General features: G+C 41.5%; 1 protein-coding gene across 1 annotated transcript in view; it reads left to right on the top strand.

The window, feature by feature from the left end:
• Window positions 1-21,729, top strand: part of gjd1b (gap junction protein delta 1b) — a 31,100-nt gene extending 9,371 nt beyond the window's left edge. The window contains exon 2 of the mRNA XM_085380363.1: window positions 20,376-21,729. Within this exon, the coding sequence (XP_085236489.1) occupies window positions 20,376-21,225 (850 nt within the window). The 3' untranslated portion in view covers window positions 21,226-21,729. The remainder of the gene's footprint in view (window positions 1-20,375) is intronic.
• The last annotated feature ends 806 nt before the right edge of the window (window positions 21,730-22,535 follow it).

The raw sequence follows: 22,535 nt of genomic DNA, 5'->3' as shown, positions 1-22,535 counted from the left end.
AAGCATAAATCCCCAGTAATCAAACAGTATTTATGCTGGCTTTGAACAGTCACACTTGAAGACAGGATAACAAGTTTTTTGCAAATCCTGATCTGTTTAACCCTTTCATGGATGAATTATGACAACCTCAATCAGGATTTTTTTTCTTAAGTATTTTTATTAATCTTTAGGCATGAAAAAAATATTTTTGAACTTCATTATTTAAACATGTACTTTTCTAAGAGTTTGTCCACTTAGGAGGACAACATACATTCTGAATTTGGTGTAGAGTGACACATCAGTGTCCAATGTAGTGGTTTATGTGCAAGTATACCATCAACACTGACACAAATACAAGAAAACAGCCTTTGAATAGCTGTCACTGTGACCACCACCATGCGTGAAAGGGTTAAATTCCCAAACTGTAGTTCGTTCAGCTCTCGCTGTTTCTGCTTTAAAAAAAATGTAAAGAATTTACTGTAAGCCTGACCAAACGCACCCAAAGGTTTTCAGACACTGTTAGATGATCTGACGAGCACTTTGTCTGGAGCATTTTGAAGCCTTCGAACTGCTTAGATGTGCATTTCAAGTAGGCCTTCCAGCTTCAGTTCATTAACGTCTCCCTTCAGAAGAGAAGATGATGGAGGATTTCATTTGATCTCAGCGTGTCTGTGCACATGCAGACTTATCAATACTGTATGTTTCCAGTCAAGGTCTCCATCTCGTTCTTGACGAAGGCCTGCTCTCTCAGTGGGATTCCTCAGCACGGCCCCTGTAAATCTCAAGAGTGTTCACTCAGGGAGCTCATCCATATATATGTGTGCATGTATCTGTGTATGCCACTTTATCAGCACACTCCAATGCATGCATTAAGCTAAAACCAATATTTATTAGTGACCTTTGTTATCTGCAACTCGATGCGTCTCTGGTTGGTGGCAAGTTTCAGCTCTGTCGTCACATGACCTTTAGATCATGGTGCATTTATTTAGCAAGTCCCTGTGGAGCACTCGCAACCCCGTAGAGGCTACGCTCGATTTTGTTTGTACATAATTAGAATTAGCTCACAAATGATGCTATATTGCAGGAAAAAAAAGGAAAGAGGCTGCGATATCGAGTCACTTGCGGCAGATTCCCCTGCGAGACTGTTAAAAAGACACTCTAACAGGGAGCCAAGTGAGACCGCCAACATGTATTCCCTCCATCCCTCTCTGTCTCTGCTTTCACACTTCCTTCCATTCATATGTAATGACCCCTGAGATGCTGCCGGCTGTAATGTCAGCGCCTTCACGGTGCTACCACACAACACTTATTAAAATGACCTCACATGTTATATTGCCAGATTATGAATTACTGATGGGAGTAAGACTCATGCCATTCCTGCTACATTAGATGGCTCCTACACAGCTGCTGATAAAACTTTAATTACATGCAGCATCTGGAAATGAAATATCAAACATAAGTTTATTATTGACGGTGCCTCACAAGTATGCACTAGTGTTCCTGCTCGAGATACAAAGATCCTGGAAATGAGCCCTCAGAGCAGGAAAGAGCTGCTCTTTAGCTGCTCACAGCCTTTCATGCCTGGAATACTACAACCAGCCTCCATTGGGATTACTATAGAGGCAGAGTTGTAGCTGGGGGAGAAAAAGAGAGCAACTGCATGTAATTACACAGCTTGTGTTCTCATTTCTTTTTGCTTACACCCCGTATCTACTTCCTCCCCCATCCTCTCGCTGTACCCCAGCTGCTTATTCTTCCTTGCTTCAATCTCACGCTCCACATATGCTAAGGTCAGGGTTGACATGGCATTTACTGTCATGCTCCTGGGTCATTAACCGAGCACCCACACTGCGTGCTTAACATTTATATGTTCTTAATGTATTTTCATTAGCGTACTTAGTCTCAAGCTCGTAGTTCCTGAGGATAGTCTTATTATTCTGCATTCCTTGCGTTTCTATTTGTTTCTAGCTCCCTTTTGTTTCTTGTTAAATCTTCTTTTGCTTGATTGGTTACACCTGTTTTATTTACCGACCACCTAATCAGCCTTTGTGTATTTGAACGCTCAGTTTGGGTCTGTCCCTGATTGCTCTTCACTTTCTTGCTCTGTTTTCTCTGAGGAATTTATTCCAAGTGATTTTGAATATTTGGATTCAGTTCAAAAAAACATTTCTAAACAGCATTAAAGAATGATTTTGATTTTAAATACTGTGTACTGCATTTGGGTTTCACAGCTGCCTATGACATTTACAGGCTGACAGCTTACTGGTTACACTGTAAGACATTATTTAAAGTAGATGATAAACCTGTACATTAATGCCAATCTGCTTTGTGCATCTAGGAGGGCATCAATTTATAAAAACATCTCAAGGGTGGAGGGGATGAAAATTAGAGCAGGGGTCAAAGTTCAGAAAGAATTCACCTTGCAGAGCCTCAGAGGGAAGCTGTCCCTGTTGGGGTGACTCAGCAAGGCTTATGGGTTTAGTGTTAGCACCTCACTGGAGGACGGAGCAGGTCAGTGTTAGAATGATACTGGAGGGTTAGTTTAACCTGGACAATACCACACACACACACACACACACACACACACACACACACACACACACACACACACACACACACACACACACACACACACACACACACACACACACACACACAAACATGGGATCCACCCTGGAAAAATGTCTATCTAAGGCAATTTAGTCTTGTCTTCATTTATAAGATATTGTTTCTTTTTAAAGCTCTGCTACATTAACTTTGGTACCCTGCTGTAAAAAGTAATTATAGTTGAAATATCTAGAAGACTTTATTGTTACTTATCATATATGTGCTTGTTAGTTCTAGACTGATACATTTTTCTACCCTTCCAGGCAGTCATTAGCTTTGTATCACTTGAGAACAGTGCAGTGAAAATCATTTTTGCCAACAGCAGTGTAAATCCAAGTTGCAACTGAATCCTTAGCAGTTATCATATGGTTCGCTCTACTTTTTATAAAATGGAGTGGAAAGCAGAACCAGTTGTGTCCCTGGTGGTGCATCCACGCACTTCTGATTCACCTTAAGTTATTAAGAACCACCTGCCGGCATCCACTGTTGTGTTGTCACAAAGTCAATACCTTAAAACCCACCCAAGAAAAGCAGTCCCTGTGCTCATCTGTATTACTGCATGATACTCAGAGTGATGCAATGAATTATTTATCATAAACAAACTTCACATCACTGCATGCTGGTTTTCATGCTTTAGCGGCACAAGCTGAATCCAAAGTAAAGCAAACATTACACCTTTCGGATCCCTGATTTTTTTTTTTTTAAAAAGCCAGACAATGAGTTTAAACTACAAAAATCACCTCTACCCACAGTAAATGTGGTTTTGGGGTATTGATGTAACTCACAGACTGTAAATAAAAGATGGATAAGATGATGGCCCATGAGGTAATCCTCTAGTGGATTCTCATTGTGAAGCTGGAAATGGTTGGTTGGTTTTTCAGGGCCAGAAGTGACCATTTTTAGACTGCCAAGTTATTAGCTAATGTGAGCTACCCTAGTCAAAAAGCTGCATCCATAGACAGATACCAAGATTTGCTCATTGCCATGTTGGATGACCTAGTTTCAGGTTATGCATTTCAGATTCTACTTTGCTATACAGAGGAGTTCATAGATGACACAGTAACGCTAATGTGCTTGGGGATCTTGTGGGTGCAAAACAAGCCCAAATTATTACCGTGTTTACTACCGTGTTTGACAGCTGGTATGAGGTGTCCATGGAAACCCTTTGCAAAGTTGTGCCTTTTTTGGCTTCCATTTCAGACGCCATTTACTTTTCTTAATTCAGACTTTGTCCTGCCAAACCTTTTTGACCTTTTTTGCAGGATTGTCTCATATAACCAGGGGTGCACATAAGTGGTCCGCAGGTGCGCATTCGCTGTCAAAATAAAAGACGCACACCAGATAAGAAGTTGCAACGCGCGTTTGCGTACATAAGATTTTCTGGAGGAGGACAGACATTTGTTCAGAACTCTTAAAGATGTCGAAGAAGCAAGCTTTGGTGTTCCTCCACCTCCAAAGAAATGTCAGAAGGAGTCCGAACCGCAAAAGAAGCGCGTATTCTCGGAAAAGTGGTTGCAGGAGGTGAGCTGGCTTCAAACAAATGATGAACGCACAGAGATGTGGTGCAGAATATGCTGTGAAAATACCACTCTACCGGACAAAAACACTGCCTTTAATATGTACGCAAACGCGCGTGGCAACTTCTTATCTGGTGTGCGTCTTTTATTTTGACAGCGAATGCGCACCTGCAGACCACTTATGTGCAACCCTGCGTATAACAATATTGTCACCACCTTTTCCACCTCAAGGTGAACTTGTTTCCTTATACAAATAAATGGCAGTATAGTGGTAAGCAGATAGTATGCGGATTGTAGGCAGTGAGCATGACACCAAGGATTTGCAAAAAGTCTGATTCACTTTTTCATCATCACTTTTTTTCACTTTTTGTGCAGGGTAAGAACAATTCCTTATGCATATTAGTGACTGAGTCACTATTGTTCTACAAGTCTTTTTGGTTTATTCAGATTAACTTTGCAAACCTAAGCCATGCTGCCATGTTCTTTGTAGAGAGAAAAGTCTTTCTACTGGTAACACTTCCAAACTAGCCACACTTGTTCAGTCTTTTTCTAATTGTTCTGTCATGAACTTTAACATTTAACATGTTAACTGCGGCCACTAGAGTCTGAGATGTAGCTTTTGCATTTTTTTGCATTTTCTCTAAGCAATACTCGGTCCGACCTCGGAGTGAATTTGCTGCCACGTCCAATCCTGGGGAGGTTGCGGCATTGTGTTAACACATACCTGAATGCTCCAGACCAGCAAACTGCCAAGACTTCTGCTTTTACAGCAGTGGTCACACTTTCTAATTATCCGTAAATCAAATGCATTTGATTAGCAGCACTTGGCTGCTACCTCTGCTCTTAATTCCTGTGGAAACAGTAAGGTTGTACTTAACATTGTCCAGGACTGGACATAAAAGTCCTGTGAACTCTTACTTCTTCACATGATTGTATTTAATGCACTCCTATGCATGTAAACACAGCTGTTACCAAGGGAGACAGTTGTGTTTGAAATATTTAAACATTTGATTACAGTGGAACAAATTCCCATGTAGGGCCACCCAGAATATCTGTAAGTGTATGGTGCACGCAGTGCTTACAAAACACAGTGAATCTGTGATTTAATGATAATGAAATGTCATTAAAACTCATCCTTGCCTGGCTGTTTTCAGTGCTATAAAAAGGTTAGGAAGAGGGGAAAAAAAGCAACTTACATAAAATACGAGGGCTAAAATTACAACAAATATCTATCTTTGATCTTTGTTTGGAACAAGGCAGAGCGTCAGCTTTTGATGTTCTCTCACTTGGGTCTATTTTTGTGAGCTTGGTGTTTTTATTGTGAGATTACTGTGAGATTATTGTCTTATTTATACAATATGCTTTTGTGAGACATGACTAAGAGCATTACTATGCAGGCTTTGTAAAGACGCTCCATTTTATTTGATTGATCATCATGTTTGTCTGTTGATCAGATAAAACCACTCCTCTACACATCATCATGTATCCTGTTATCTCATCCCATCTCGCTTTTTGAAGATGAAAAGGATATTCTTCTGACACTGATTTATCCCCCTTGCACCCCACAAAGCAACTCCCATCTTCGGCTGCATCTTAACACTTCACTTGGATTACTGTTAGGACCACTTGGTTTGTGGTCGATCCATCTGTTTCTGCTGTTTATAGTGTGCGTGTTTGTGATGACTATTCCTCAGAGGCAGTATCAGCGTCTGCACAGTGCAACTGACTCAACACGAATAAACAAATAGCAAAAGTGCACACACCTTACACCTTGCTAAGACACACACAATCTCTGCCAGGACTAACATGCTGCACCATCTGATTCACTGCCTTCTCACACAAATGCCCCTTCACACACATGTGCGCACTCATAACCAGATGGTCATCCAAATATACGAACATGTGCGTAAGCTTGCAGTGCGGTTACTATATTTACTCATCACTCAGGGGCAGGAGCATACACATAGACACGCTTTCTCACACGAACGTGCATGCTGCCAAAACTGTCGCAGTCCCCATGTCTGCAGCTGATCATATCAGCAAGCAGATAGGGGGTGACAATGCATTCACACCTCGGCACACACACACACTCCACGAAGCACGATCCCATTTGCAGATTCTTCAATTAAGCGGTGAGGCAGAGCTGCAGGGAGCGCGCTTTATTCTCAGCAGTAGGTTGCATTTGCACCACTCTCGTAGCTAATTATGAAAAAAGAGATACTTGGTAGACAGTGTTGTGAGGTGAATACAGATAAATTTAGACTTCACAACTTGTAGAATGACAGCAGGAAGGATTTGTGATGTTGGCTGCAATTTACTGGAGAAAGCTGTGTCTCCCAACAGGCATCTGTGTGGCATTTATCGAGGCTCCATTCATTTCACGTCACATGGTTTCGATAGAAGCTTTTCACTTCAAGCTTTCTGACAATAAATAGCATGTGAATTCTTAATGGGAGAGCTTAGCAGGGAATGAAAGAAATAGTTAACTCTAGGCAATTATCACTCAGTTATTTCTATTTAATGAAAGACTAAGAAAACATGTATTTACTACAGGCAGTTTGTGATCACACCTCTGAAAAGCAGGATAAAACCATAGACTGTATATGAAAGATGGAGAAAGTTGTCTGTTGCCATTTTTAAGGCAACCATGCACTAAACATGCCCAGGTTTATATTGTATTCCTAAATGAAAAAGCTAAATAAAAACAAAATAAATATCTTGCTCTTTCTATCTGCAGTTTGCATGTTCTTCCCGTGTTAGTGTGGGTTCTCTCTAGGTACTCTGCCTTCTGTCCACAGTCCAAATAAGTGCAGTTAGGTTAATTAGTGATTGGCCATAGTGTGAATGGTTGTCTGTCTCTCCGTGTTAAGGCCCCAGTATACACTGCAATGGTCCCTTTGCTTGCTGCCGCAACATCATCTCATAGTTACTTGTTTCTATCTCATCGACTTTTGCTAAATTTTTTACACAAACTCTCAGTTTTTCAAAATGTTCCAACATGTCCCTCTGTATATCTGTATATCTCTGAGCTTCTGTACTGGAATATCATTAAAATTGTGGTAAAAACCGAAGCAAGCACAGGCTCGTGTCTTTAAACCAGCTACAGTGGCAGCTTTTATTCTCATACTTTATGTTGATCTTTTACATCTATATAAAACCCAGGATTTAAGATCATTTAAAAAATTTTATGTCATGTGTCTTTCAGTCATTCATATTTGTCATTGATTTGCATGATTGCATGATTGTAGAAACACTGTATAAAAATAGGTATTAGTAATATTTTTTTTCTGGAGTGTGTTTTGTGTGAGTGGGTTTGGGATGTTCCCTGCATGGCCATGTGCTGTCTGCTTGTGTGTCATGGAGGCTCCCTGCATGTGCCAAAGAGGCTGATTTGGGCTGGGGCTTGGCACGGGATTGCCACGGTGGGTGGGGAGTTGGCACGGACGGTCTTAGCTCGGGATTGTCCAAAACCCACTGATTTAATCCGGATTACGGCCATCATTTCTCTCTCTCTCTCTCTCTCTCTCTCTCTCTCTGTCTTTCTCTATTTCCCTCCACTGACCCCCACCCCCACCCCCGCTCCATCCCTCATCTCCTGCCCACGCAATCGCTTGCTTCCTCTGTCCTGCTGCTCTTTCTCCTGCTCGTGCCTCACTCCTCCATCACGACCTTACAACCTACCCCCCAAAACCAACGCTCCCACTGGCTGCTCTGTTGCCATGGTGACTCATTTCACTCCTTTCACTTTTTTCAGTCTCACCATTGATACAGAGTGAATGATCAGTGAGTCAATTTTAGAAAGTCTATTATTAATGTCGTGTTCTCCCATTGAACTCTATCACATGGTCTGTTGCCAAGGTAGAGCTACCTGAGCATCGGCAGGAAAACAGTATACTAATCTAATCCCCATTAGTGATACAACACCATACAAAACTGTAGTCACACCACTATGCTGGATATTTTTGTAAATTACTGTAGTGTTCTATGAATACTGTAAAGTACTGCAGATGGAAATGCCTTTGAGAAAAAACCCAGCAAGCTAGTGTGCGTTGTCTAAATTTAACACCTTACAGTACTTTTTTCTTTGGCAAATGGAAAAATGTATGAAAACGTAAAAGTTAATTCATTAATTTGCTTATGTATTTATACTGCTTTCATTTAATTTGGTTATGTGTTTTGACCTTGATTTTCATGTGTGTGTGATGTAGTTTTGACTGTTTGTAGGTCAAAGATAAGTTTTAAGGTTTGCTGTCCAACAGGCCACAAAGACCAAAATCATTGTTTGTCAGTCTTATAAGTAGTAGCAAAATCGTGGCAATGCATTCACACCTCGACACACACACTCACTCCACGAAACACGATCCCACACCGTTACAAAAAACATCTTAAAAAACGGTAATATTCCAGCAGCTGGGGCGCCAAAATACTACAGTAAAATAACAGAAAATAACTTTCTCATGAAAATACAGTCATTTTCAGTAATGAAAATAGAGTTTGTTGCGCTAATTTTACATGGGATTCTGCCTTTTCCAAGTGCTTTTAGACATTAAATTAGGAACATTTTAACGTGATCAAATAATGAAATTACCTATAAACAAGGTCAATTAATATGGCAATATGAATCATAATACGTAAATGTACAGAAATATACAGTTAATAGTTGGTTTAAATAATAATGGATTGCATGCCCTGGGACAGACTGACAGAGGGGAGGCTGCCATATCGCACCATCATCCCCTCTGGCCATCACCAGTAGGTGGAGAGTCTTGTCCACGGACACAATACTGAGAATGTCCGAGCCAGGGCTCGAATCAGCAACCTTCTGATCACAAGACGAACTGCCAACTCTTGAGCCACGATCACCCCAAATAGCAATGATAATAATACTTATGTGATGTAACACAAGCTTATAGGAATCATGTTATATACTTTTCCATAGCATTACATTTGAATTCAACAGTTCGATCTTTCAAATAACGGACAGATATTTGTGAAATCATGATACATTTGTGAATGTGTTTTAACAATCTAAATATGCATATGTACAGACAGATACATTTAATAATCATGACAATTATGTTTTATTACATTACAGTGATTTAACGTTAATTTACATTTGAAATGTGAAGTCAAAGTCTATTTACGTAACTTTAAGGATATTCTAGAAGAACAGAACAAAACTGTAAAACGCACAGTAAAATACTTGTAAATTAGGATTTTTTCCTACAGTACAGCCATACCCGCGACCTTGTGGTTGTTAGTTCACATTCATTAGCCGATGCTTAGCGTCATGTTATTATGTGTCCCAACATCCAATGGCATGTCACATTGTTTTCATGGCCACACCCTCACCCCATGTGCAGAGGCCTATTTCTGTTCAGGAATGTTGTGAATACTTTGAGATTTATATTAATTGCAATTCCTACCTCTACATTTACTTTTTAAAATATATAATTAGCACAGCTAATATACAAAAAATATATATTTAAAAAACAAGTAAATTGTGTTTTACGATATGTACAGTGATGTTATGTTATTTTACCTTTGACATATAAAATCACAGTCTACTTATGTAAATTTCATGATATTCTAGAAGGACAGTACAAAACTGTAAAATATACAGTAAGATACTTTGACATAACTATTTTTTGGAACAGTGCATTTGCAGATTCTTCAATTAAGCGGTGAGGCAGAGCTGCAGGGAGGTAGGTCAGCAGTAGGTTGCATTTGCACCACTCTCGTAGCTAATTATAAAAAAAAGAGATACTTGGTAGACAGTGTTGTGAGGTGAATACAGATAAATTTAGACTTCACAACTTGTAGAATGACAGCAGAAAAGACTTGTGATGCCGGCTGCAATTTACTGGAGAAAGCTGTGTCTCCCAACAGGCATCTGTGTGGCATTTATCGAGGCTCCATTCATATCACGTCACATGGTTTCGATAGAAGCTTTTCACTTCAAGCTTTCTGACAATAAATAGCATGTGAAATCTTAAAGGGAGAGCTTAGCAGGGAATGAAAAGAAATAGTTTACTTTAGGCAATTATCACTCAGTTATTTCTATTTAATGAAAGACTAAGAAAACATGTATTTACTACAGGCAGTTTGTGATCACACCTCTGAAAAGCAGGATAAAACCATAGACTGTATATGAAAGATGGAGAAAGTTGTCTGTTGCCATTTTTAAGGCAGCCATGCACTAAACACGTCCAGGTTTATATTTTATTCCTAAATGAAAAAGCTAAATAAAAACAAAATAAACATCTTGCTCTTTCTATCTGCAGTTTGCATGTTCTTCCCGTGTTAGTGTGGGTTCTCTCTAGGTACCCTGGCTTCCGTCCACAACTCATGTCTTGCCAGATATCAAGAAAGACGAGAAAATCAATTTAGCAAGCAGCAAAGGTGAATAGTCAGGTTTGCCATGTTAGAGAACCGCAAACTGTTAGTAAACAGCTACGGAGCCCTGATCCCATCTGACTCGAGAGCAAAGGTCCGGTAACTATTTTCACTGGTCTCTGTATTAGAAATTCATCTTCTCCTGAGATGGCGGACTCAGCAATGTCAGTCACAATCGGCTTTGTGATGCCCTGTAACAGCTGGAAGACTGCGTGTATCTGATTAAATGTGTGTGTGTATGCACGCACATGTGCATGGAAAGGTGTCCTGACAGAATTGGTGCTCAGTGCAATCGCTGGTGTTACAGGTCTCCGTATTTTAGTTTAGTTCGTTTAGAGTGTCTGTGCATGTGATTATGTGTGTGTGTGTGTGTGTGTGTGTGTGTGTGTGTGTGTGTGTGTGTGTGTGTGTGTGTGTGTGTGTGTATGTGGTGAGGTGGGTGGCCATGCAGGATAAAGGTCTGTCAGCAGGGGAGAGGGCAGCCCCCTCACTCCTTCTGTCGCTGGCCTGAAGCACCGGAACATCCCCCTGGGTGTGTGTGTGTGAGAGTGTGGGTCTCAGGGTTCCTGTATGAGGCTGGATCCAACCTGGTGCCAGATGACCTGCTGTGAACTACGAGCTATTGATAAACCTTGGCAAAGGAACAGACAGACTGTGAGAGAGAGTGTGTGACAAGTGTCCATCCATATTTGATGTGACAGGATTAAATCTGTCCGCGCTGTTGGTTGGATTTGGGTTAACAACTGGTTTACTTAAGACACACAGGAGAGATAAAGAGTTGAACCTTTCAGAGAAAAAGCAGAAAGAGAAGCAGGATAAAGGGTGGCGATGGGGTGCAAGAAAAAAAATCAGCAATATTTTGTCTGTTGTATTGCTGAACATCATTAAGAGTTTATATACCTAATAACTGTCTCCAAAGTGACCTACATGACTTTTTTGTGACCCTCTGAAAAGTACTTTTTTCTGGGTCCAAGCCTTAACTGCCTCAGCTGAGGCACTTGTCCTTTCAACATGCTGCAGTACTGTGTCCCTTCTTTTTCTGAAGCGCCATGGCTCCCAAAAACTACTCAGTTCTTATTCTACCCCTCTACAGCTTTTTATTAGCACTCATCTGCAGCCCGCCTTTAAGCTAAGCTTTTAAAAACTCACGGTGTACACCACAGCCCTCAGGCTCTCAGTGTCCCAGACACCAATATTTTAATGCTTCAGAAAAGATGAATCACTGTCTGCCCAACTATGAAATCAGTATAGAGATTAATTTTAGGATTATGAGTCTTTAGTAAAAAAATGTAATTCAAAATACAGCAATATTAAAATGACTAATCTCTAGGTAAACAGTTCATGTAGAAAAGGCAAAACATTGACTGAAATGCAAACCAGAATCACTGGTTATTGTCAGACAACAACACAGCTTTTTTATTAGCTTTTAAAAATATATGTGGTTGTATAAACTATAGCTGGTGTGTGGAACAGGAAATCAGCAGGATGTTCACTGACTACACTACAAAACCCCAAAACAGCAGTGTATGGAGGGCTCCCTGATTGTTAAACTTGTCCTTTTTCCACCTCTATGGCAGACCTTAATGCCTAAGTTTATTAAAAACTCAACCCTCAAGGCCTTTACACACTGGACGTGTAACATCCTGGAAGTATTGCACCTATTCCTGATGCTAGTGTTCACACCAAGCACCTAAATTTGAATTTGCGGCATTTATTTTTTGAACCAAGCCCATTTCTGATCCGATATGGCAAATCAAGCCACTGCATTTTGCAACAAGTGCACTCTTAGCTCAAAATATGTGTCGGAACTGAAAACACAAAAAGCAAAATAATACGATTTTACCTCAGACACTGAGATAAGACTCTGCTCTGGGGCAAACAGGTCTCTGAAATGATTCCTCTGACTCCTCAGATGTGGACCCAGCTCTGCCAACAAGAGCTCAAACTGTCCCACTGACATCCTGAAATATGTACTAAAGCAGTCATGATGCAGCTTCAGCATTGTCTTCTTTTAGCATGCTAACAGCTAGCTGTCAATGTATATTATTTTATGACAGTTATGCAATCTAGCCAGCATATAGCAGAACCAAACAGAGTCATCTTTTTATTTCCCGTCTCTAGTTAGTTTTTCCATTGTGATAATGGATGAGGTCATTTTCAGTTGCTCTCTATCAAATGTGACACTTGAAAGGCATTTTGAAAGACAGTTCCAATGAATGCAACCATCCAGCTCCTCTAGAACCGCTCATGTCAGGAAATTTTATTTATAGTGGAGGCACAGCAAGAAGATAACCTTGTTCCACTGCTTTCCATTTGAAGTCAAAAAGCAATTCAGATCGATTATCAGGGTCAGTGAGGGACAGATCTGAGGTGAAACAGATGACACAAGATGGAACTGCCTGGTCAGTTTGTGAGGGACAAAAACTAATGGATAACAAAAAGAAACAAGCGGGTTGGGGATGTAACTAATAGAAACTGAGTGGCAGCAGCGATGCGGGGTTGACAGTGGAGGTAGTGGTGTGACGTGCAAACAAAAGCCGAGCTAAGCACCCAACAGGTATCGAAGGAGACCAAAGGTGAAAGTCTGAAAAAGATTAGCAGGTTAGCCGTATCAATGAGCCTTACATCACAACCCGAAGCAGCTGATGGACTCCTCAGCCTGCAGAGACAGAGCTCAGAGCTTTCTCTTTGACTTAATATTACTGGGGATTTCATAAACTGAAACTGTAGCATTAAAAGTCGAGACTATGTATCCATATTTTAAAATAGTTACTGTATCTTATCTCTAAAACTTCCTTTATCTTCTCACCTTAAAATGCAATAACTGTGGAGCCCGAGCCCCCCTTTCCCACCCCCACACACAAACACTTAAAAGCAGGGCCAGTATATTCTGGATTTGAAAATCTGAATTACTTCTAAACAACCTCAACATTGGATAATTTGCTGTGCCTTGCTGGCATAATTTACTCTTTCAGTGAACTCTTCTTTGGGCTTTTTGCATAAAGTGAACTTGCATCGAGCCCTTTGAGGCACCGAAGCTCCGCTCTGACTGGTGCGACAAATGTACCCCCCTGCTCGGCTGAAACACGCTGTTCTTTAGTTGACTTAGCTTCTAGTCTGCACTCTTCTTTCTCTTCATCTCCCTTCATTTTCTGCCCCTTGCCTGTTGCCGTGGTAACTAGCAGAGGGAAGTTGAGTAGAGGGGAGATTGAAGGGAGAGAGGGAAGATAGGGGTGTGTGTGTGTGTTTGCTGGGTTTATGGGTAAAGGAACCACTGCTGCGCTTCCTCATCCCTCATCCCTCATCCCTCTTCTTCTTCTTCTTCTTCTTTTTTTTTTATCTCCACTGCCACATCTTCCAATCTACAATCCTGTGTTCCTTATTGATCCCTCGAGCCACTTATTTTCTGTCCTTCCCCTCCTCTTCCTCAATATCCGCCTCAATATGAGCTTAAGAGAGCCTCAGCTCTCTCATGATCGCATTCATCCACAGTTAATGAATTTTGTGATGTTTTTCCACCATATTAACATCTCAACCTTTCTCCCTGTCTAACACAGCACACTCAAAAATGCCTTTCCACAAACATCATAACACAGAGATCTACATTTGTTCATCTGCTATGCCTCATTATTATCTGAAACTCAGCTCCAGCGCATAATGAGAAACAACTCCCACATCACCTCGATTTCTATCATTTTTGAGGAAAGTTTAATTGGAAAAGACTGACATTAAAGATAGATTAAAGATTTCATTTCTAATACCACGGAGGCTGCACTGTGAATTGCACTTTAATTTCTCTGAAAGTTGAATAGTGTTGATTACCAGGGCAGCAGCAGCAGCAGCATTGCGTGTGTTTGTGTCCATGTATGTCTGCATACATATGGAGAAACAGATGGAACAAGATTTCTCCAGTCACATGCCAGAGCTATAATTTTTTTCATGCTATTGTACATTACATCAATTTTTTTTTACAATTAACTGCATGCCCGTAATGAGAGCTTTCAAAACATACAACCACCCCTTTATTGCTAGAGCTCTATTGTCAGATAATGAGAAAGACAAAAAAAAGATGGCGGGTCAGGGACTCGCAGTTGCTGGAGGAGAGGAGGCGTTTTGGAGTTGGTGTAATGTTTTTGCATAATCACCAATAAATTAGTCAAAAGGAACAACAAACACTGTCTGCTGGGAACCGAGGGTGTGAGTGTGCTGAGAAACGTGTCTGTAATATCGTTCAAGCATATTTATAAATTACCCGGTGTATAAATATGCTCACTGGCTAGACACTCAGTGATAAAGCAACACAAAAATCATGTAAATGAAGCTGATTTCAACTTTTTTGTAAAAATCTTTGCTTCATTTTAATTGTGCATGTTAATGTGAATCTGCACATTTCTCCACATGAGATAAGAAGGAAGTTTACTCTGTGGAATTTCATTTTTATTTTTTTTGTGGGAATCACTTGTGAATCAAGGCTTTACATAGAAAACTACAGACACAATTTTAAGATTATTCCGGATTATTCCTCATGGGGGCCGACGACTGCTGTTGTGGTGCAAGGGAGATAAATGGGGGCCCAAAGCTGCATGAAGAGTGAATAAAACCAAGAAAAGAAAGAATAATGCTCTGAAAAGGAGAGGGAAAAAAACAGGTGGGGTTTGCTCTGTGCGGTACGATAATCTAAAGCTATTCGATGGCATTAACAAAAAGACCCCTAATGGAAGAATCCTCCCTTGGCCCAGCCACAGATTACAGAACTGGGTTTGCGTGTGGAAGCTATTATATAATTCATTCTCTACGATGAGATTTTCCTCCATTGCTGGTTTTCTTTACTAACCCCTCTCTATCTCTCGCACGCCGTCACACTACTGGCACATACCTCTTTTAATTTAAGTTGAAGATGTCTGAGCCACTGCGTTTTTGGTGACTTTATAATCTTTTATCCCTGTCTGGAACTCATTCATCTTCAACAGAAAGCTGATGTCTTCTGTTAGCGCTCACTCAACAGTTTCCTGTCCTCGTTTGGACGTTCCTCTGCTACAGTATATGTGTGTTTGTGTGCGCACAATTACTGCTATACACTCTCCACCATTGTATTGTGAATTCCCTGCTTACTAAGCTCCTTAATGGAATCGCTTATTATTTTTGGGGTTTTTTTTGCATCTATTCCTTTCCCCCTTGCTCCGACATTCCTCTCTCCCTGCTGCTGATCACAGGTGAAAGGATTGGCAGTGAGTCTTTTATTTTTCATTTTGGAAGCCATCACTGGTGACCTGTCGTTTTGATAGGAGTTACATGTGAGCTGCATGCCGCTGGACTCTGGAAAGGATTAACTCTGCCCTTCAACTCCACATCTGCGCCACGCAAGACTGGCGAAGCCACTGTGCGATTGGTAGATTACCGTTCACACAGCCAAATGCCATCTAATGATTATCTGGCAGGGTCTCAGGTGCAGCACCATGGGTCTCCCCCTGGATTCACAGTCCACTCCCAACAGTGTCCAGATAAACAAATCCTCTAATTGATATGATAAATCTGAGAAAGCTTTGTACTTTACCTTTTACATACTGAGTTGATGAAATGCTGAAACTGTTTTGTTTCACAAAAGTTAGATTTTACTGTTAAACAGAAACTGATTTGATAAATGGATCAGCAATGAACAAATAGTGATGTATTATAGTAACACTGGCTGTGTCTAAAAGATGTATATAGCCACCATCGCATCATCTGATGGTTTTGGATGCATTCTGGGATAATAATCGGACAAGAGAGTTGAGTGCTAAGCAAGTACTAGTAAGCTGCATTCTTAAGGTGTAAGGCTGACAGAAGCAGACACAAATCTGGTAATTAGTGCAGGCTAATAAAAAAATACTAAAATTTTACTTGCAAAATGAAGTAATGGGGCTACCACACAGGAAGCCCCATTATTTGTCAGGCAATTCTATGAAAATGCTCCAAACACAACACAGTGGAGAAATCCAGTTTGGTGACTGTCAGTATCAGAGATGAGACCAAACAGAGCAAACAGGTATAGCTCCTTGTGTCAGACACCTGTTAAAGTATATATACATAATGTTTTAGGCTTAAAAAAGGATTCTTCTGATCAAGGAGCAGCACCTAGGAGCCTCAAGTCTTGCCCCCTTTTTAGTGGCTTGCATTATGTAATATATGCAATATTACCAACATATTTAAATGAATGCAAACACAACTGCAAAAATAACACTAACATGTAAAATTGGGAAGTGTATCATTCACTACTGCTGTCTAAATTACACCCAAAACACTCCAACTGTCTGTTGTGAAGCTCTTTTTCAAGAATGAGCTTCTCTTCATTCATCATACTGTAATGCCTGTTAGCACTAACTCCATGGCTATTTTTATATGTCAAAATCTAATGACTCGCACATGCACAAAACCCATAAGTCCATGATAAATGTAATGAGGTCAGGTTTTGATGAGCCAGTGAATGGCGTGTCCTCTGGGTTCATGTGAAGCAACGACAGCGATTCTTATTTATGACACTTTCATTTATCTAAACATTGGTGATTGGTGAGAGCACATCTTACACAGAATTCAAACCTCGTATTTAAGGGATTGAACAGTAATGCAACAATCGATCAACACACTAACAATATTGCTGAGCCTGTCTGCGGTGCACAATCTTGTTTTAGACAAGTATGGTCGCAGAATACAGTGCCAGACAGCCATCGGCTCATGGAGCGTGCAAAAAGCTTGCTATCTAAAGTGCTTGCTCGGTCTAAGATCTGAAAAATAAATGAAGGATGCCTAAAGTAAGAACAGAACAAAGAAAAAGATGTTGGCAAGAAAGAAAGTAGAGAGGAATATAAGAATCCAGTTTACCTAATATGTGTGTCTAACATAATGGAGGCACACAGACTCACAAAGTGTACAGATATGCCAAGTCATCACATGCAAGCAAATGCCCGGATAGACGCGAATAACGAGGCACACCTACACCGAGGCTGAGTTGATGTGAACCCATTTCAGGAGCAATAATCTCTGTCTCACCACACCACACACAGGAATAGCACCAAATCTGCAAACAAAGCTCACCTCCTTCTCACCTGTTGCTATGGAACTAAAAGGAAAGAGGGTGTATTGTTAACAAGAAAGCCAACAACACAGAGATGGTGCTTGGATATTACCAAGATTAATCACATTTCCAACTTAAGTGAGTCTAAACTGTGGTTGCTATGCTAGCTGGGCCTAAAGATGCAAAGAAAAGAGAGACTAAATTTAGATGTGGATATGTCATCGCTGCTTCCCCTCTTCACAAAACACACATACTCTGTTTGTAAGATACAGGTAGCAGGTTGACTTATGAGGACTGACGAGTAGCGTTAGCAATGCTCTGCACATAAATGTTTTTCTTCTGGAGTGTTTACTCTGGCTGATAAATGACATTTGGAGCACTCTTCTTCTCTGGTTCTTATCCGGGGGAACAGTGACTTAACAGTGACACAATGCCTCTCTCTCTCTCTCTCTCTCGTTAATACAGGTTTTCCCTTTTCTTTTCGGCTTTCGTCCTTAAAGCCCGTGCTTTGATTTCAGTGTCAAGTCACCTTGCTTAACTTTGTAGCCTTAATAAGGTCATTTCTATTGCCCTTTGGTCTTTATAGCTTTGTTTTCCTAATAATGAGTCAGCCATTGACAGTTCGGAACCCTTCAGTTCAATTCAGTCATATTTATATATCACCAATTCACACTAACAGTCCTCTTAAGGCAGTTTATACTTTTTAGGCAAAGGCCCTACAATATTGGAAGGTAACCCCAATAATCATACAACTCCTATGAGAAAGCACTTGGTGAGAGTGAGAAGGAAAAACTCCCTTTTAAGGGGAAGAAACCTCAGAGGAGGGGCAGCCATCTGCCACGACTGGTTCAGGTTAAGCGGAGGAAGATATGACAAAAGACACGCTATGGGAGAAAGAGTTTTTTCCATAACTAACGATGAAATATAACACTGGTGTATAAACACAAGGGAGTGGAAAGAGTTGATTGAATTGTTCAATCACCAAGAGAAGCAGTATGGGAAGATTTATCATAAAGGAAGTCCAAATCCAAACTGGGAGCTGGTTCTATAGTAGAGAGCCCTGATAGCTAACCCTTAGTTAAGACCAGAAAATAAATGTAGCTACATTCTTCTTATCAGTTTGCTCATATCGGGGTTAAATGGTACAGCAAAATGTATCCATGCACCTAACATGCGAGTAAAGAGAAACATGATGGTACCAGTCAGTCACAATAGCTCTGTGAGCTGCCATCTGTTTTCTCTCTAATGTTACTTTGACTTCCTGCTAGCATTTTGTTCAAAGGACTGGACATAATTTCATTAAACAAATAACTTCTGGTGGAGGGAATGAGGTTACCATAACCCAGCTAGAGATGCTGATGTATTTTAGGGAGAGGACATCTCATCCCCTCATCACCTCTATCACCTTTCTGATAGGGACGTTTTCTTGTAGATGAACACAACTCAATCAATCAATCAATCAATCAATCAATCAATCAATCAATCAATCAATCAATCAATCAAGCAATCAAGCAATCAATCAATCAATCAATCAATCTTTATTTATAAAGCACTTTTCATACAAAAAAAATGTAGCACAAAGTGCTTTACATAGTTAAAAGCAGCCCACCCCACCCTCCAACTCACTCCCCACACTCTCATTAACATAAATGATGTGAATACACACATATTCCCCCCCCCCCACACACATACACACACGCGCACACTTAAAGAGTAAAAATTGGGCTGGGCTCGCATGAGCCAAGTGAGGAAACATTATAACAGAGAGCCGTCTGCACCAGGAACCGGTCACAGACCGCAGCCTCCAGGCTGGGCACACAGCAGGAGGGAGGCCAAGGAGCCCCCCAGCCAGGCTGAGAGGACCCCCAGAGACCCAGCAGCCATGGTCGATCACAGCCCCGGTGCAGAGAGCGCCCTCTGAGGAAACACTGGAGATATGACACAATAGGATATATACAGGGTAAAATGATAAAATAAATAAGAACAGGATACAATATAAATATAAATAGAGTAAGAAGATTAAAAAATGAATAAGAATAAAATCAATAAATATTAGGTAAAGTCTAAATTAATAATAGAATAACAGGATAGAACAAATAAGCATAAAATAAATAAACGTTAAGTAAAAGCTAAATTAAAAAGGTGGGTCTTGAGCCTGTTCTTAAAAACATGTACGTTCTCTGCGGCCCTGAGCTCCTCCGGCAGGCTGTTCCACAGACGAGGACCATACCACTGAAAAGCTGCCTCTCCGTGAGTATGTGTCCTGACTTTAGGGACAATTAAAAGGCCAGTACCAGAGGGCCTCAGGGTCCGCGAGGGTTCGTATGGTAAAAGCAGATCTGAGAGATAAGAAGGCCCAAGACCATTAAGACATTTAAAAACCAATAAAAGAACTTTAAAGTCGATCCTGAAACACACGGGGAGCCAGTGCAGCGATTCTAAAACCGGTGTAATGTGGGCCCGCCCTCTGGTCTTCGTCAGCACACGAGCTGCCGAGTTTTGCAAAAGTTGTAAAGTTGAAATATTCTTCTTAGGAAGACCAGAGAGCAGGGCATTACAGTAATCAATGCGACTGGTAATAAAAGCATGCATCAGCATCTCCGTGTTGGCCCGAGAGAGAATAGGGCGGACTCTGGCTATATTTTTTAGATGATAAAATCCAGTTTTGGTTACATGTTTAGTATGTGGGATAAAACCAAGCTCAGAGTCAAAAATAACACCCAGGTGAGATGGTGAGATGAAATGCACAGTATTGTTATTCAGTGCATTCTCCAAAAGAAAATATTGTATTAACCCCATTTATCTCTGTGTTGTTTGTCTTTTAGGATCTTGCTGACTGTCGTTGTCATCTTCCGTATTCTGATTGTGGCCATCGTCGGAGAGACGGTGTACGAGGATGAGCAGACCATGTTCATCTGTAATACTTTACAGCCGGGCTGCAACCAAGCTTGCTATGACAAAGCCTTCCCCATTTCCCACATCCGCTACTGGGTCTTCCAGATCATACTGGTGTGCACACCCAGCCTCTGCTTTATCACCTACTCTGTCCATCAGTCAGCCAAGCAGAGAGACCGGCGCTACTCTTTTCTCTATCCAATAATGGAGAGGGACTACGGCGGAAGGGATGGGGCTCGGAAGCTCCGCAACATAAATGGAATTCTAGTTCAGCACGGAGGGGATAGTGGAGGAGGGAAGGAAGAACCTGACTGTCTGGAGGTGAAGGAGATCCCCAATGCCCCACGGGGCCTCACGCACGGGAAGAGCTCCAAGGTTCGCCGTCAAGAAGGGATCTCCCGCTTTTACATCATCCAGGTGGTGTTCAGAAACGCCCTAGAGATTGGCTTCTTAGCGGGCCAGTACTTCCTTTATGGCTTCAGCGTGCCTGGGATTTTCGAGTGCGACCGCTACCCGTGTCTCAAGGAGGTGGAGTGCTACGTGTCCCGGCCCACAGAAAAAACGGTTTTCCTGGTCTTCATGTTTGCCGTGAGCGGCATTTGCGTTGTGCTCAATCTGGCTGAGCTCAATCATCTCGGCTGGCGCAAGATCAAGGCCGCCATCAGGGGCGTCCAGGCCCGCAGGAAGTCTATCTGTGAAATCAGGAAGAAGGACATGGCGCATCTGTCTCAGCCACCCAACCTGGGACGCACACAGTCCAGCGAATCGGCCTACGTCTGACGATGAAGACAGACAACAGAGGGGGAGCGGGATGAATGTGCAACAGAGAGAATGAACGAATTCTGATTTTAATTTAATGAAGATGGTGTGGAGGTCAAACAAGATGACCTCTCCTCTATGACAGAATGAAACAGAATGTAAAAAAAAGACCAAACCTCAGGCTCTGCGGCGCTGAAAGTCAGCAGAGGCTTGAGAAGGAAGAAAATTAGAGAGCATCAAAGAGGACAACAAATTTCGTTTTGCAAACATACATAATAAAGACATGCTGATCTCATAAGGAGATAGTCCAACTGCCATTTTATACTTCTGTCTTTTTTAACTAACGACCTTCTCTGCTTCTCGTTTCTTATGCGGAGAATTAAATCCTCACGGGGCTGATCTAGAGATGAGAGTAAGAGGGGAAGAGGGAGGAAAACAGATGAGAGGCTGTTTTGTGTTCTCTGGGGATATTCGAAGGCGACATGGTTGTTTGATGCATCCCATGGTGCTTTTCTTCTGGACTGTGTCAGCCTCAGTGAAAAAAAATGGGAGGGGGGGGGGGGGGCAGGATAGGGGATGGGACAGGGAGGATGAGCAGCAGCAACATTATTAAAAAGAGGAACGGAAGAACTGTCAAAGCCGTGACAGACTCTGGGGAATGAAGGCAAGTTTGAGAGTGAGGGAGAACAGGAGGGAGACGTCACGCTTTGGGAAAACATATGAACCAAGGAGGGGGGGGAAGACAGAACGTTTTTCTTTTGCTTCCTCTCTTTGCCTGCTTGAGATTTTGAGGTAGACCGACGCCAAGAGAGAAAGCGCTGCCTCCCAACAGCGTGTCATGCCTCTGCTGGAACACCGTTACAAGCCAAAACCAAGAGAGTAAGACTGACGATGTTTATGTTTAGTCTCTTGGCAAAAGTTGATTTTAACAGAAACACAGTGAGTACAATAAACACTCCCCCCCCTCTCTGCCCTATCCCTTACTCTTGCTCTGCTCCACTGTACAGACCTGTACAGACCCGAGGGGTTTTTCGAACGACAGCAGTGACCTTCGCTGCTCTCCTGCTGCGTAAACATCTGAGAGGAACTAATGAACAAACGGATGATCGGCCAGACAGCGTCAGTCTCTGCTAAAGCACAAACTCCACTCCCTCCAGCTTTTTCGTGTGCTAAGAGATGAAACAAAAAGAGAAGAGCGAAAGATAACGAAAGAGCTTGAGAAGAGATCGCTTTACTACAACTTTAAACAGATTTCATAAAACACATCACAATGAATAATGATTTTTCTTCTTTTGAGAAAGCGATGGTGCCATCCTTGAGATATTTAATTA

The sequence above is a fragment of the Rhamphochromis longiceps genome, linkage group LG14, assembly GCF_057381845.1.
Source record: "Rhamphochromis longiceps isolate RC_006_pf linkage group LG14, R_longiceps_female_GT1.1, whole genome shotgun sequence".
NCBI lineage: Eukaryota > Metazoa > Chordata > Actinopteri > Cichliformes > Cichlidae > Rhamphochromis > Rhamphochromis longiceps.
This window is presented reverse-complemented; position numbering and strand designations above follow the sequence as displayed.